This window comes from Bison bison, unplaced genomic scaffold, assembly GCF_000754665.1.
Source record: "Bison bison bison isolate TAMUID 2011002044 unplaced genomic scaffold, Bison_UMD1.0 scf7180017864193, whole genome shotgun sequence".
Classification (NCBI taxonomy): Eukaryota; Metazoa; Chordata; class Mammalia; order Artiodactyla; family Bovidae; genus Bison; species Bison bison.
This window is the reverse complement of record NW_011494765.1, coordinates 2,750,107-2,763,661: the sequence shown is the minus strand read 5'-3', so window position 1 is coordinate 2,763,661 and position 13,555 is coordinate 2,750,107. Positions and strand designations below refer to the sequence as shown.

The window sequence follows — 13,555 nt, the reverse complement described above, 5'->3', positions numbered from 1 at the left end:
GAGGGTTTGGTAACAGACTTCTGTCACTTTGTGTCTCTGTTCTGTTCAGTCGGTGTTGAAATGCCAGTGATTCCATCTACCCAGACAGCACTGGTGGAAATTTACCACGCAGCATAAACTGCTCATGGTTACTGATAGATTCATTTCCAGAACTAGGTCAGTTAACTTGTTTCACTTTAATCTGTGGGCTTTGGATTGGGTGAAATTATACAAGTGTGAATTCTGCTTATTAACTATTCTATTGTAAAAGCATTTCCAAGTCCTGCCACAGTTCCTTCTCTACGGTTCTCAAGTTGATCCCTTTCTCAGCATCCTTTTTGCCCCCGTCCAGCTCAAAACCGAGTGAGTATGCTCCTACCTAGAGGACTGTGGCAGTTGGTCCCCCAGCCTCTAGGCCCTGGGGAGTCAGGGTGAATGCCCCAAAGCACAATTTGACCATTTACTGCCCAACTTAGAGCCCACTAGTGGCTCCCTCCCCAGCCCTTCAGTCTGCCCTGTGTCCCATCACCTCCTGCCTGTCCACTGCTCGGAGCGCCATCTGGAAGGCCTGCTGCCTTTTGTCCTGTAGGTTGCTCTGTCCTTACCCTGTTAAATCCTTCTCCACTCCACCTCTACCCAGCTGACCCCCCTTCCTCCTCTAGGACGACTCAGACAGGCGTCAGCTTCTGTAGGAAACTGCCTCTGATGGCCCTTCTGCCTCCAGGCCAGCCCGCTCCCCTGGGGTCTCCCTGCCATCTCCCTGTGATCCCCTTCCTAATCCTGCTCATCGTCCTTGTCTCTCAGTGTTCCTGGTGTCCATCCCTCTGGCCCGGGCACTCGCCTGCGCTCCTGGCAGGATCTGAGTGAGTCAACCTGCCCTTCTGGCCACCCAGCAGCACAGGGATCCCTGGAGCAAAGGGAAGAGCCACAGAGTGAAAACTCTCATGGAACGCCTCGACCACATGCTCCAGGGCTCCAACAGGGCTGACAGCGTGATTCCAGGTTAACTCGAGCTCGCCGCCCCCCGAGTCCTCCCACTGAGCAGGAAGGGGCTGTCTGCGGGGACGTCCCCCAACCCCCTAACGCAGTTGTTGGCTCTGTAAGAGTCCCTTGAGGGCCGACTTGAATTCTGATGCGGGCTCCCCAGATAGCGTTCTCTGTATCCTCCTCCCTCGGTGATGGGAATGTTTTCCTGGAAAGTCCGAGGCTTCAGCCACGTGGGGTGCACTCTTCATCACTCCTGCTTGCTTCCCTCTTCCTTGGGGGTCTGGAAAGAGCACTGGGGACAGACAAGGGACGCTCACAGCCTCCGATCTCAGCACGTTTGTAGCCTCCTGACCCAAATATGCTCCCATCCCAGAGACTTGCCATGGGACGATAGTTTGCTTTTGCCCTGTGACTGGTGTGTAGGTGAACCACAGGCCTCTTTCCGTGAGCCCATATGATCCCAGGGGACAGTGTGGAGGCTTCCATCAGAGGCCCGAGGCCCCTGCAGACCGCGTGTCACATGTGCCGTGTGTGGGTCTGGCTCTTCCTGAAGAGCGCCTGCCAGACAGGTTTTTAATGGTGTCTCAGTTGTTCAGGCAAAACACGCTCTAGTGACTGGAGGTGTTGGTTTTGTTTTGTCAGTGACGAGTGGGAGCAGGTGGGATAGACAGTCCGTGAGATCACTTATCAGAGTGGTCAGTGAACCCCGAAGCTCCGGGTCCACGGGTCTCCCTAAGACCTTCTGGTTCTTTGCAGCCCCAGGCGCTGGAGTCTGTGTCTGTCATGGCCAGGTGTCAGCAGCAAGGCCTCCTGGAGGGGGCGTCTCTGTTTGTCCTTCACAGCCCTGTGACCTTCATAGACATCTCTGCTCGGTCACAGCATGGCCATCAGAGAGATCCGCATTGTTCTAACATGGCCGTATCACCACCGAGACTCAGATGGTTCCGAGCTGAATCCTGTGAGATCAGGAATACACACGTGCGCACCCTGACATACAGATACACCCTCTTAACATGAGATCCACTTCTCAGAAACAGGTAATTTATACATTCACAAAATGATGAACTTTCAGCTAAGAATTCTAACATTTCAGTACCACGATTGAGAACCAGGCTACATTTGTCAAGTGACCGAAAGCGAGGTTTTTCAGAAATTATTAGCTAGGTTTTTCAATATTGAATTTATAGTCACGGTGAGTATATCACCATGATGTTTCCAGGATAAAATACCGGCACTTTCACTTTTCTGGCCCCAGACATTCAGCATATATCAGTTTATTTGGGGAGATCTGAAGAATTAGCTACTGTAAATAAAGTTTCCAAGAAGGTTTCTCCGGGAAAGAGGTGAACTTACAGTAATATGGGTGATATATTATTAATTAATAACTATGACCAGCCACTGCTTCAATTAAAAGGACAACGGATGAGAACGCCTAATAGGATATGCTGAATCTTAGTCTCAGGAGCACCAAAGTCTGCAGAGCAGACGGGGGGAGCGTTGTTTCTGAGGCTGGTTAGCAGGAGGCCTCTGGGATCGAGGTGTCACCAGCTGCCCCTTGGTCTGGGAATGTTTGCTGAGCTGTGACTGCACATCTCTCTGGAGCAATGCTCCTTTGGTTGCCAGAAGCGGAAACCCACTTCAGAACAGCTCAAGGAGAAAGAGGACTTTCTGGGAGGGCCACAGGGGTCTCCCAGAACCCAAGGACGGCGTGCCCTGATGGCCAGGGAGAGTGTCACGTGGGGCTGACACAGGCAGGCGCCTGGAGGAGGGAATCTGATTGGCACGTCTGGCCCCAAGGACAGCCACGGGGGTGTGGACACGGCTGCAGGTGGTGTGACACATAGGCGGGCTTCTCTGACAGCCGAGCACTGTGTGGGAAGACGTCTAGGAATGTGTCCCATGGAGGTGCGGGTTGAGCTGGAGGGCCAGTATGGGCAAGTCTTTTAGAGACAAGTTAACAAGCGAGGACATCCCCGGTGTGGACAGGTGGGTGTGTGCGGTGCCCCGGGCTGGTCTGTGGCACCAGAGGGTGTTGGAGTGCGATGAGGCCAGACCAGGAAGCAGTCCCAGCAATGACAGGGTTACCCTGAGGGTGGTAGGAAAGGGGTGCGGAAGAATTCAGATCTCTGGGGGTTCGAGTGTTCAGAGGATCCGGCCTCCCAAGGTCAGTCTGCTGTGTGAGGCGGCAGCTTTCAGAGCAGCCTCTCTGTGTGCTCCTCTACCCCCAGCCCACCCATCCTCCCAGGAAATGACCAGAGGCCTTGGGAGCAGCCTCCACACGGGAGGGGTCACACGACCCGGACTCCCCGCCCTCAGGAGCCAGCCCTGGAGACCCTCGTAATCGCGTTACTATCGGCCTTTCCCCTTCCTGTTGCTCATTTATTTGACTTTAAGCACAGTTATTTTATTTTTAGAGGAATAATTTGGAGTTAATTGGCCTTCTGCCTTAAAAAATACCACCATTTCCATATGATGATCGTGTTGGAGTAGTTCCATAGAACCTTGCACCCACCCTCTCTGCCATGGAGCGGGACCTGACTCTCCCCCCACCCCTCAGCCTCTGATGACGAGGTGAACCGCTCCAGGAAGAGTGGCTGCTGGGCAGCCTCCACCTGCTGTCCCAGGAACTGGACGATGAAAGGAGAATCTGGGGGGCCACCCCCGAGGTGATCTGCCAGAGCCCCTCACTCCACCTTTTCTCTCTCCCTGCAGGCCACGCAATATTTAAACTCACGTATCTAAGCAATCACGACTATAAACACCTCTACTTCGAATCTGACGCCGCTACCGTCAATGAAATCGTGCTCAAGGTGAGTGTTCCTTCTTGGCCCAGGCCCGGGGTGTGCAGGGCTGCACGCTCCCCCCCTCGCACCCCCGTCCCACAGCACTGATGAGGCTCCCGGGCCAGTTCTGCAGAGACGCTGCGCTGGCTACAGGTCGCCCGGCTGTTGCGCACCCAGGCCTGGGCCACGTCATAAGTCAGCTGCTCTGCGCTGAGGGGCTCCCACCCCTCCAGTGTGTGACTCTGGCCAGTCATATCACCTCTCTGGGCCTCTGTTTCTCCTCCTGTAAAATGGGGATCATGTTAGCTACCCTGCTCCACCCCACCAAAGGGCTGCTAGAGAGAATATTAAATGAGATGCGGTGAGCCTACCTAGCTAAGTGATCATTCATTTTCCTTTTAAGAGTAGACATCATCAAGTATTAATAATAGTAGTACAAGTACTAAGATCTACTGAAGGGTCCAAAGTGCAGGATCTGAGCCAGGCACTTGACCTGTTCCCTCTCAAGGAGCCTTCACACCTCGGTGAGGTAGTGATATAAAATCATTCCCATTCCCTAGATGAAAACCGAGGCTCAGGGGAAAACACTCAGCCAGGATTGGGACTTGGCAGAACCGCAGCCTGACCCCAGGTTTGGGGGATTCTAGAACCTGTGCTCCTAAGGCCCCAGGTGTGCATGGCATTCAGGAATTAAACAGATTTCGGTGAAATGAATTGTTTCACAGAAACATTTTGAGTTTACAAAAGATTTTCAAAAGTGGTAGATGAGAATTAAAAGGATAAAGCTGCCAGGAGGAGAATTTAGAGCCGAGACAAGAGTATTGTAACCAGTTGGATGGAAAGCAGAGGATTTGTAGACTACCCCAGGTCAGAGCCCATCAGAACAGCCAGCGGGCGGTGCCTGCCTGGAGTGCTTGAAACCAGTGATCTAAGAGTTACCTGCCCACGTCCCCAGGCCACCCAGGGAGCTCATGCCACACTCAGGGGCCAGGTAGAGAAATACTCCCATTACCCCGTCAGGGCTGGCCTTTTTTTTTATAGCCAACATTAAAATATTCAAGACTTGAGAAGGATTCTAGTAAAATTATAATCCTGTATTTGACATCAAACTAATTTTCACAACAGCAGATTGATGACAGAAACACAGGTTTATGACTTCAGTGCGAGACTGCGGAAGAACAAGTGCAGAGAAATCATTTTCCAGGACCAAATGCTCCCTGGAAGCAGATGCTTTTCTGCAAAATCCCCGAGGCCTAGCGCCTTCCCTAAATTGTCTGTTTTCATATGAAAATGCTTGTAGAAATATTGCATCGTGCTCGAGTCTCCAGGAGAGTCCCAGCCTGATTTACTTAGAGAAGCTAATGGTCGCGATCCTGATGGAAGATTAAACTTCACATCTCCAATCTCCGATTTCTAAAGCAATTTAAATACTTATCCTGATCTGCCACTGCCAGTGTTTTCGTGGGGCTTTGCACCGATACTCAGTGACTGTGGCCCCACTTGGTGGAAATGCTTCCGTCAGAGGTTCTTCTCAAGTTGGTCATAGACACCAGTAGTGTATGTGGTGGTTCTAGAACTAAGGAGTTTCACAGAAAACAAGAGCTTTAGACTGAAACTGAAAGGAGGAAACAAGGATGAGAGGCTGATGTCAGACCATTACAAATAGGCAACTTGCCATCAAATTATTTTTATCTCATTGTCTTTTTCCCCATGGGACCCATTTATTGAGCACCAACTGTCTACAAGACCTTTGATGTACATGATCTCATTTCATTCTCACAACTGCCCTGCCCCATGTAGACATTATTGTGTATGTGTGTGAGCTCAGTTGTGTCGGACTCTTTGCAGCCTCATGCACTCTAACCTGCCAGGCTTCTCTGTCCATGGGGTTTCCCAAACAAAAATACTGGAGTGGGTTGCCATTTCCTACTCCAGGGGATCGTCCTGACCCAGGGATCGAACCTGTGTCTCTTGTGTCTCCTGCATTGGCAGGTGGATTCTTTACCACTGTGCCACCTGGGAAGCCTGTGGACACTATTACCCCCACTTTATAGATGAAAATATAGAGGCCCAAGGCTCCAGAGTGCACAGAGGTAGCGCACAGCTGAGCAGTCCCAGACTCCCCCACCCCCACCCCACCTGAGATAGAGTTGAGCTAAGCCACGTGTGGTCCCTAATTCTGCAGGCTTCGAGATGAATCTCAGAGGAATCATTGGTCTCTTCAGGTTGGGTTCTTCTCATGATCGAGTGATGGAGGCTGTGACTTTATTGACCATGAAAACTCCCTATATTTTTATGCCTTAAGCTGTAAAATGCATTGAAAGTGAAACACTCTATAGTGCATAAAATTGTGCAAGTTTTAAGCCACAGCATATTAACCAGCTAATGGCAGACCAAAGGGCGTTTTTATCTTTTGATTATTACATTAATCTTCCATTAAAATTATCTATGTGATTATCACAAAGCATTGAAGATAATAAATTTAGGAAATACTTGGCCTGTTAAGGATCATTTTTAAATGCTCTTGTCAAGTTACATGTGCCAAAAATACACTGAAAACAGTAGGCTGGCTGATTGTGCAAACAACTGAATCCAAAGATTGCTCTTATTAAGCATGATAAAGCCCCTTCTTTCCATGCATCGTCTGTGGTGTCCCACGTCATCACCCGGCCCTGCCGGCCTCATGATTTATTGCTCTCAGCTGGTAACTTGGCGAGGCAGCGGGCCGAGCGTGTCAAGCCTTCTGTACTCAGACACCAGCCCTTAACGCCTGCTGCTGGCGACTATCAGAGCAGAAAGTTTGGAGGGGATGCCATGACAGAGCCCCAGCCCCACACGAGCCAGGCCGTCTGAACTGCTCCCCACCCCCAGCACCTCCGTTCTTCCTCGATCAGCAGAGGCCTCTCCCCTCGGGGCAGGACACGTGGCCCCCAATGTAGAATCAACAGAAGGGGTGGCTCAGTTCTCTAGCCAGGAGTATTCAGGTTTCTTAACTTTCAGATCTTTGAGGTTGGAGAGAAACGGTGTTGGTTCACAGACAGGCCCAGCCAGAGGGCTGCTGGGGCAGTAGGACAAGGGGAGTCTGAGGAGGTGAGGGGATGGGGGGCTCTGAGAAGGTGGGGAGCCAGAGAACTGATTCAGGTTCTAACCCAAACTCTTACAAGCTCCGTAACCTCAAGTAAACGGCATTACCATTCTGAGCCTCAGTTTTCTCCTCTGTACAGTGGGGATAACAATAGCAGCCACCTCCTCCTAAGGCCGTTGTTGTTGTTTAGTTGCTAAGTCATGACCAACTCTTCGCGGCCCCATGGACTGCAGCACGCCAGGCCTCCCTGTCCCGCACCATCTCCTGGAGTTTGCCCAGGTCCACGTTCATTGAATCGGTGATGCCATTCAGCCACCTCATCCTCTGCCAGCCTCTTCTCCTAATGCTGTTGTGAGGGTTAAATGAGGTCATCCTTGAAAAGTGCTCCAGTCACTGCTGCTGCCCTGTGCCCCTGCCCAGCCAGGGGCTCACCCTCGCGCCGGGCGCAGGTCTGATCACAGCACTGCTGCCCTTCCCTGGCTCCTCCCTGCCTCACTGTGTCTGGCCCCTCAGCTTCTGAATGGCCGTGAACACCCCCTTGCTGTGTCCCACTGTTGTGCCTCGATGCATGCTGGTTCTCCCTATCCCTTGTACACCCCAAACTCCTATTTATCCCTCAAACCCCAGCTCCTTTATCCCCTTGCCCCACATGTTCCCATTAGTTACTGTCCCCGTTCCTTTTTGCTCCTTCTGTATCTGTTGTCACGCTTGTTCTGTTGGTCACTCACTAGGCTGTGAGCTCCTTGGGTCAGGAACCAAGTCTTAATTTTCCCTCTGCAACGTGAGCCAAGCATGGGACGAGGCTCAGACAGGACAGGAACTCAGTGCCAGAGGTGATGGTGGCAGTGGCCACCCAGTATGGGGGGGGGATCTGAAAAGAGCCCAGGAGACCTCAGGGGTAGCAGCAAGGTTGACACTTGGGAGGCAGCCCAGCTGTGCCCCTGCCCAGGGTTCCCACGGTGCCTGTGCCAACTTTGCCCGTGACCTCTTGGTAATCCAGGGCATCTCGGTCCCCTTCTCTGAGCCTCACTTTACTTTTTATCAAATGAGCCACAGCTAGTGGGGCGCTTTTGAGCTTGGAAGTACCCCAACTGCTGGGAGGCTGAACACAGAGCCTTATTTTGGTTTGGTTTTCATCCCTGTGATGTCTTGTCTTTCAGGCAAGCTAAGCGGGGCTCGGGGAAGTTGTGTGTGAGCCCAGGGCCGCACAGCAGGCGGGGACAGAACCAGGGAGGTTCTGGGAGGCAGCACATGGTAAGGAGGGAACTCAGGCTCAGGAATCAGAAAAGCTGCACCAGAGACTCAAAGGCCTGCACAGCCACGTGTCTTCTTCAGACCTGTTTCCCCATCGTGCAGTGGGCTTCGAGCCCACCCTTCAGGGTCGTGGTGATGACCAGACTCTGTGCTCAGGGGAGCACCGGACCCAGGGGAGCACCGGACCCAGGGGCTGCCCAGCCCAGGGCCGGGCTCTTCCCTCGCTCGTCCTGGGTGAGCAGAGGGTGGCTGGAAGTGACTGGGCTGTGTCCTCTTGCTTTCTAGGTTAACTACATACTGGAATCGCGAGCAAGCACTGCCCGGGCTGACTATTTCGCTCAAAAACAAAGAAAACTGAACAGACGTACAAGCTTCAGCTTCCAGAAGGAAAAGAAATCAGGGCAGCAGTGACGGCGTTCTCCAGCTTCAGTCTGCTGCCGGAGCTCAGAGCTGCCTGCTGGGCCAGGTGGCTCTCGCCCATCCTGTGCCCTGCGGTTCCTCGGGGGGGCCAGGCTCCCGGCTCACGGGGACAGGGCTGGTGGGCTCCAGGGGAAGGGGGCGCACCCCCTCGGACAGAGCTGGGGACGTTTCCACGGGACCGAAGCCTGAGTGACAGCGGCTTCGATGAGCAGTGCCCGGGGCCGGACGACACAGCACGGAGCCATGAGAGGCCCCGCCATCTTCACTGCCTGATGGCCCCGCGCGAGGATGTACATAGCTGCGCCCAGACGTGTCCTTGCAGCTTGATCAAATTTCCTAAAACAAGCAAAGAACAAAAGTGTACATTTCTGTTTTTTTTTCTTCTTCCTTTTAATAAACTCTTTATCATGGTTGGTATGACGGACCATTCTTTGGGGCAGGATTGATTATGTTATTCTCTTTAAAATCTGCTCCCCATATTGAACAGGCAGATTGGAAAAGCTATGGCTCGATTTTTCAGAAGAAATGTTTAGGGTTTAGTCAATAGTTTTAACTATGCCATTTGTTTAAATGAGCGTGTTGCTCTGAGGATAGCATCTTACTGAAGTTCGGGAGGGGACGTAGTGATGTGTGTCCAGGGCTGCGCCACCCACCCCTTCAGAAGCCTTCTCTCCTCAGCTTCTCCAGCACCTCTGACTTCAGGAAGGCAGGGCTGCGCATCAAGCTCGGGGCGCGGGGAAACGGGGGTCACGCCGAGCTGCTGTTTCCTCAGTAGCCAGGCTGAGTTTGAGCCGACGGTCAGACCCGCACGTGGGCTTGCCCTGGACTCTGAAGACTCTTCTCTCTTCACAATGCCTGCCCCCTGGTCTCAGCGGCAGGAAAGCCACTGCTTTCACTTCATCAGAGGCCTCGGGGTGGGGGAGCTGCTGCCAGAGGCCCCACTCCCGGGGGTGGGGGCAAGGGAACGGGCATCTGCTGACACCCACCCCTCAGGCCAGCCTGCTGCCTCGGTGGTCCCTCCCAGGGTGACGTCCGTTCGCTCAGTCCCCAGCCAGGGTGGCGGGACCGAGGTTTCACTGAGGAACTGCATTTCAAAAATATTTTTTTTTAGATGTCGTACAGGAAGCGACATGGCTGAAACAGCCTCTGACATTCGAGGGTCCATTTGCACAGGGGCGTCCTAGTGAATTCCGCCTTCATTCTGATATTTGTTCAGCCAACAGAAGCACCCTTTTCTAATGTCTTCCATTGCTACCCACCCCAGAAACAAAAGAAATATTATTTGTAGCTTGCTATCTGTATTTGAATTTTTAGCAATTTTATATTTAGATATCTTTGAAAAATATAAATGACTAATTTGGTCATTAAATCTTGTGACATATTCAATATTAAAATAAAAGTCATAAACACCTTCTTCTGCGTATTGCTTTGAATTCTTGAAGTCTCGAGCACATGTTGGTAAAGAACGGTGACCACCATGGATCACGCTGGGTGGTGACGTTTGCTGACAGTTGATGTACCGAGCGGCTCTGAAACGCTCCATGGGTCTCCTTTAATCCTGAGCAAGACAGGATGATCCTCTTCACTCAAGGCTGACATTGAAATCATTACCTCCTTCCATTACAGAAGCAACACCATTCTAGTATCATGGAATACAGCTCCGTACAGTTGGCACAGCACACACTTGAAGGAGTAATTTAAGAGAAACACAAACCACTGCCCGGGTCCACCGAGACTGGTAAAACTCAGTTTTTCCTCTGCTTCTCTCACAGCCCACACCTGGATTTTAAAGTAAGTCTGTGAGCATCTCTTACCTGTCTCCCAGGCTTTACCAAGCAGCTTGGCACACCCGGGTTACACTCAAGTGACCCAACAGGCCCTGCCCCCGCCTTCCAGCGTGTCCCCTGACCTGGCCCCAGGGTGCCCCTCACTAACCTGATGGTGACTCGGGACGGGGCCTTTACCGAGTCTGGATGGCTGACAGGCCCAAGCAGTGGTCCCTGGAGCCCTGGCCTCCACGGGTTACTGAGCGGCCCCCATCGTCAGGCAGGCTGTGTGCCGGCCCCTTGTGAATATGCACAGGCCCAGGCGACTGCAGCCAGCCTCAGGCAGGTTCTGTCACCACCACCATTCCAGGGATGAGGACTCGGGGCTCGGAAGGGTCTCGCCTTCCATCCAGGACACAAAAGCGGATGAACGGGAGCTGTGCCCTGAGACTCCGGGCCTGCCCTCCATGGCCACGGGCTGCAGATCTGCTGGGCGCTGCCTCCTAGGGCCTCAGTTTCCTCATCTGTTAGTGCAGGTGCTGGAGTAGGTGGTCCCTGCAGACCCTTCTGGAGAATGTCTTGAATGTCTCAGAATCACAGTGAGCCCAGACTTCCTTCCAGAGGTTTCTGTCCTGCACAACCTGCAGGAGCTGCACTGTGTCTGGGCAAGAATCCTGAGCTGAGGCTCACTGAGCACGCTCCATCCAGCCCCTCCCTGGAGCAGCAAGTGGACGGTCCCTCCCAGGCTGTGGTCCTCGGCCTGCAGACAGCACGCTGCCCTCAGGTCAGCACTTGCCCTCGGTGGCCTCTTCGGTCTCCCCTCCCCAGGACTCCTCAGCACCCCACGCCGGGCTTCTCTCCCCACCTGGAGCAGCGGCTCCTCCTGACCCCTCTCCTCCCTGGTCCCCGGGACCAGTGTCCCCGCTGCCTTGGGAGGCCCCTCAGCTAGGTGGAGACCACGCTGATACCCCTCCGAGTCTTCTCTCCATGGGTTAAAAAACTGGAAGGGGCTTCCCTCCGCTGTCACGTCCCTCGAACCTGCCAGCTGCCCCCTGGGGTCCCCGGTTCCCCAGCTGAAGGACTGGGAGACCTCAGGATAGAAGGGAGCAGAGACCTGACCTGGTCATCATGACGCTCGCAGCCCGGTGAGGCCAAGGGATGGCGGGTGAACCCCCAGGCTGCCCCGCAGTGAGCACCGTGCGAGCCGCGTGGGGACCAGCCTGGGCCTGGCAGGTGCTAGTGGAGAGAAGAGCAGTGGGATCCACAGGGGGCTGGGGACCTGGGGACATGAGATGTGGGGGGCAGCAGACAGCGCCAGGCCAGGCCATCTCGTCAGGCCCCTTGGCAGCCCTGCTGAGCGGGACAGGGTTGGCTTCTTGAGCCGCTGCAGCTCCCAGGGGAGAAGGAAGCCCCTGCTTCCCAGTGTCCCCGGGAGGAGACGCGGTGGCTTCACCACCCGGCCCAGCGTCAGCAGCGTCTGAGCTTCCTCAACAGCGAGGATGGCGCTGCCATGGGGGCCAGAGAAGGGGCCCTGAGACGGGAGAGGAGGCAAGGCGGGGAGGAGGGCCAGTGCCTCTGCCCGCCCCCCGCCCCCGGTCTGCTCCCTGTGCCCACATTGGCGCCCCGAGGGACCACCGCGGCCTCCTGGAAGCCCTGGCAGGACCGTCCCAGCTCCTGGCACGGCTCCCACCACCTCCTCTGGTGCTTCCTAGGCTGTGCGCCTCCTTCCAGGAGAAGCCGCAGGAAAGGAAGGAGAAAGCAGGGGCTTCCTGGCTCGGGGTCAGGGGGCAGAGCCGGGGTCAGAGGGCTCAGGGGGCAGAGCCGGGGGCAGATCCAGCCCCCACACCCGGGCCTGTGAGCTGAGCCTCCTCACTGGGCACAAGCAGCACACCCACCCCAGAGCCTTGCAGGGACCACGGGCCGGGTGTGGGCTGGGTCACAGGCTCCACAGCCTGGCCCCAAACCCGGCCCAAATCCCAGTCCTGTACCCCACAGCCTCGCTCCTCCAGGTACGAGGCCGGGTCCTCTGTGCCCCGTCTGTATGGTGGGGTGAGACGCCCACTTGCAGCGCTGGAAGCAAGACAGTGAGATGGCAGGTGCCCAGCGCATGGTGCGTGAACCCCTGATAAGTGGCCACACGATGTCGGCGTCCGTCATCTCACTTAGTCCAATTGCCCAGATGCCACGTACTCCTCCAGCAGTGCCTTCCCTGAGAGGGGACCTGGCCAGGCCCGAGCTGTCCCCTCCTGGAGTTCCAGAGTCCAAAGAAGCTGCCATGACAAGTGCCAAGACCAGCTTCCTTGGTGTCTGGAAGGGGGCCACGCAGGAGCCGGGCTTTAGCCCTCTGCCCTGGGGACAGACAGCTGGATCTGGGGGCCCTGCTCTGCAGGCCTGCACCCTGCCCAAGTCCCAGAGCCAGCCTTGGGGGCCCTGCCCTCCTGTCCTTCCTTGCCAACTGATTCCGTGACATGAACGCTCACTGAGCGCCCTCCTATGAAAGCAGCCCCTGGGGTCAGGCAGACAGCGCTCAGATTTCAGTTGTCTCCTGGTCAGTGTGTCCTCGGATGAGCTGCTTTACTTCTTTGAGCCTCAGTCTTCTCTTCTGTAAAATGGGACAATAAAGCCTTCTTCAAAGGAGTCTCGTGAGGACTGGATGAGTTTACTAGGCCAGACGGGCTGGGCTACAGTGACACCAACAGCCCAAAGGCCCCAGTGGCTTTAACACAGCAAAGGCTTATTTCTCGTCAAACAGAGTATGGTCCTGCCATCCTTGGTCTTCCACTGAAGCCTGGGCAGGGGACAGAAGGGCTAGAGAAGGGCAGCAACAATGAGATGCTATGGGTCAAAAGCAACCCTTCCCACCTTCGCTCACATTTCATTGAACAGAATCAGCCACCTGGGGCTGCCTCCTTCAAGGGGACAGAGGGATGTGACCACCCAAGGATGGGGAGTCACAAGTGCTTATAAGCAATTGCAATGTCTGCCACCAAAGATGCCCATTCACAGGCCTCCCCCCAAGGTTGCACCTCATCGGCAGTGAAATATTTTCCCTTTAAACTGATCCAGGCTAACACTGTTCTCTACCTTAAAGTGTTAGTTGCTCAGTCGTGTCCAACTCTTTGAGATCCCATGGACTGTAGTGTGCCAGGCTCCTCTATCCTGGGATTTCTCAGGCAAGAATACTGGAGTGGCCATACCCTTCTCCAAGGGATCTTCCCAATCCAGGGATCAATCCCAGGTTTCCCGCATTGCAGGCAGATTCTTTACTGCCTGAGCCACCA

The 13,555-nt window shown here is 54.4% G+C and overlaps 1 protein-coding gene across 17 annotated transcripts in view; it reads left to right on the top strand.

The window, feature by feature from the left end:
• The window catches only part of MAPKAP1 (mitogen-activated protein kinase associated protein 1), a 234,120-nt gene extending 225,195 nt beyond the window's left edge, over positions 1-8,925 (top strand). For all 17 annotated transcript variants that reach the window (XM_010844073.1, XM_010844067.1, XM_010844071.1 and 14 more), the window contains 2 exons: positions 3,679-3,776; positions 8,374-8,925. In XM_010844073.1, coding sequence (XP_010842375.1) covers positions 3,679-3,776; positions 8,374-8,499 — 224 coding nt within the window. In that variant the 3' untranslated portion in view covers positions 8,500-8,925. The remainder of the gene's footprint in view (positions 1-3,678; positions 3,777-8,373) is intronic.
• Positions 8,926-13,555: the final 4,630 nt, after the last annotated feature.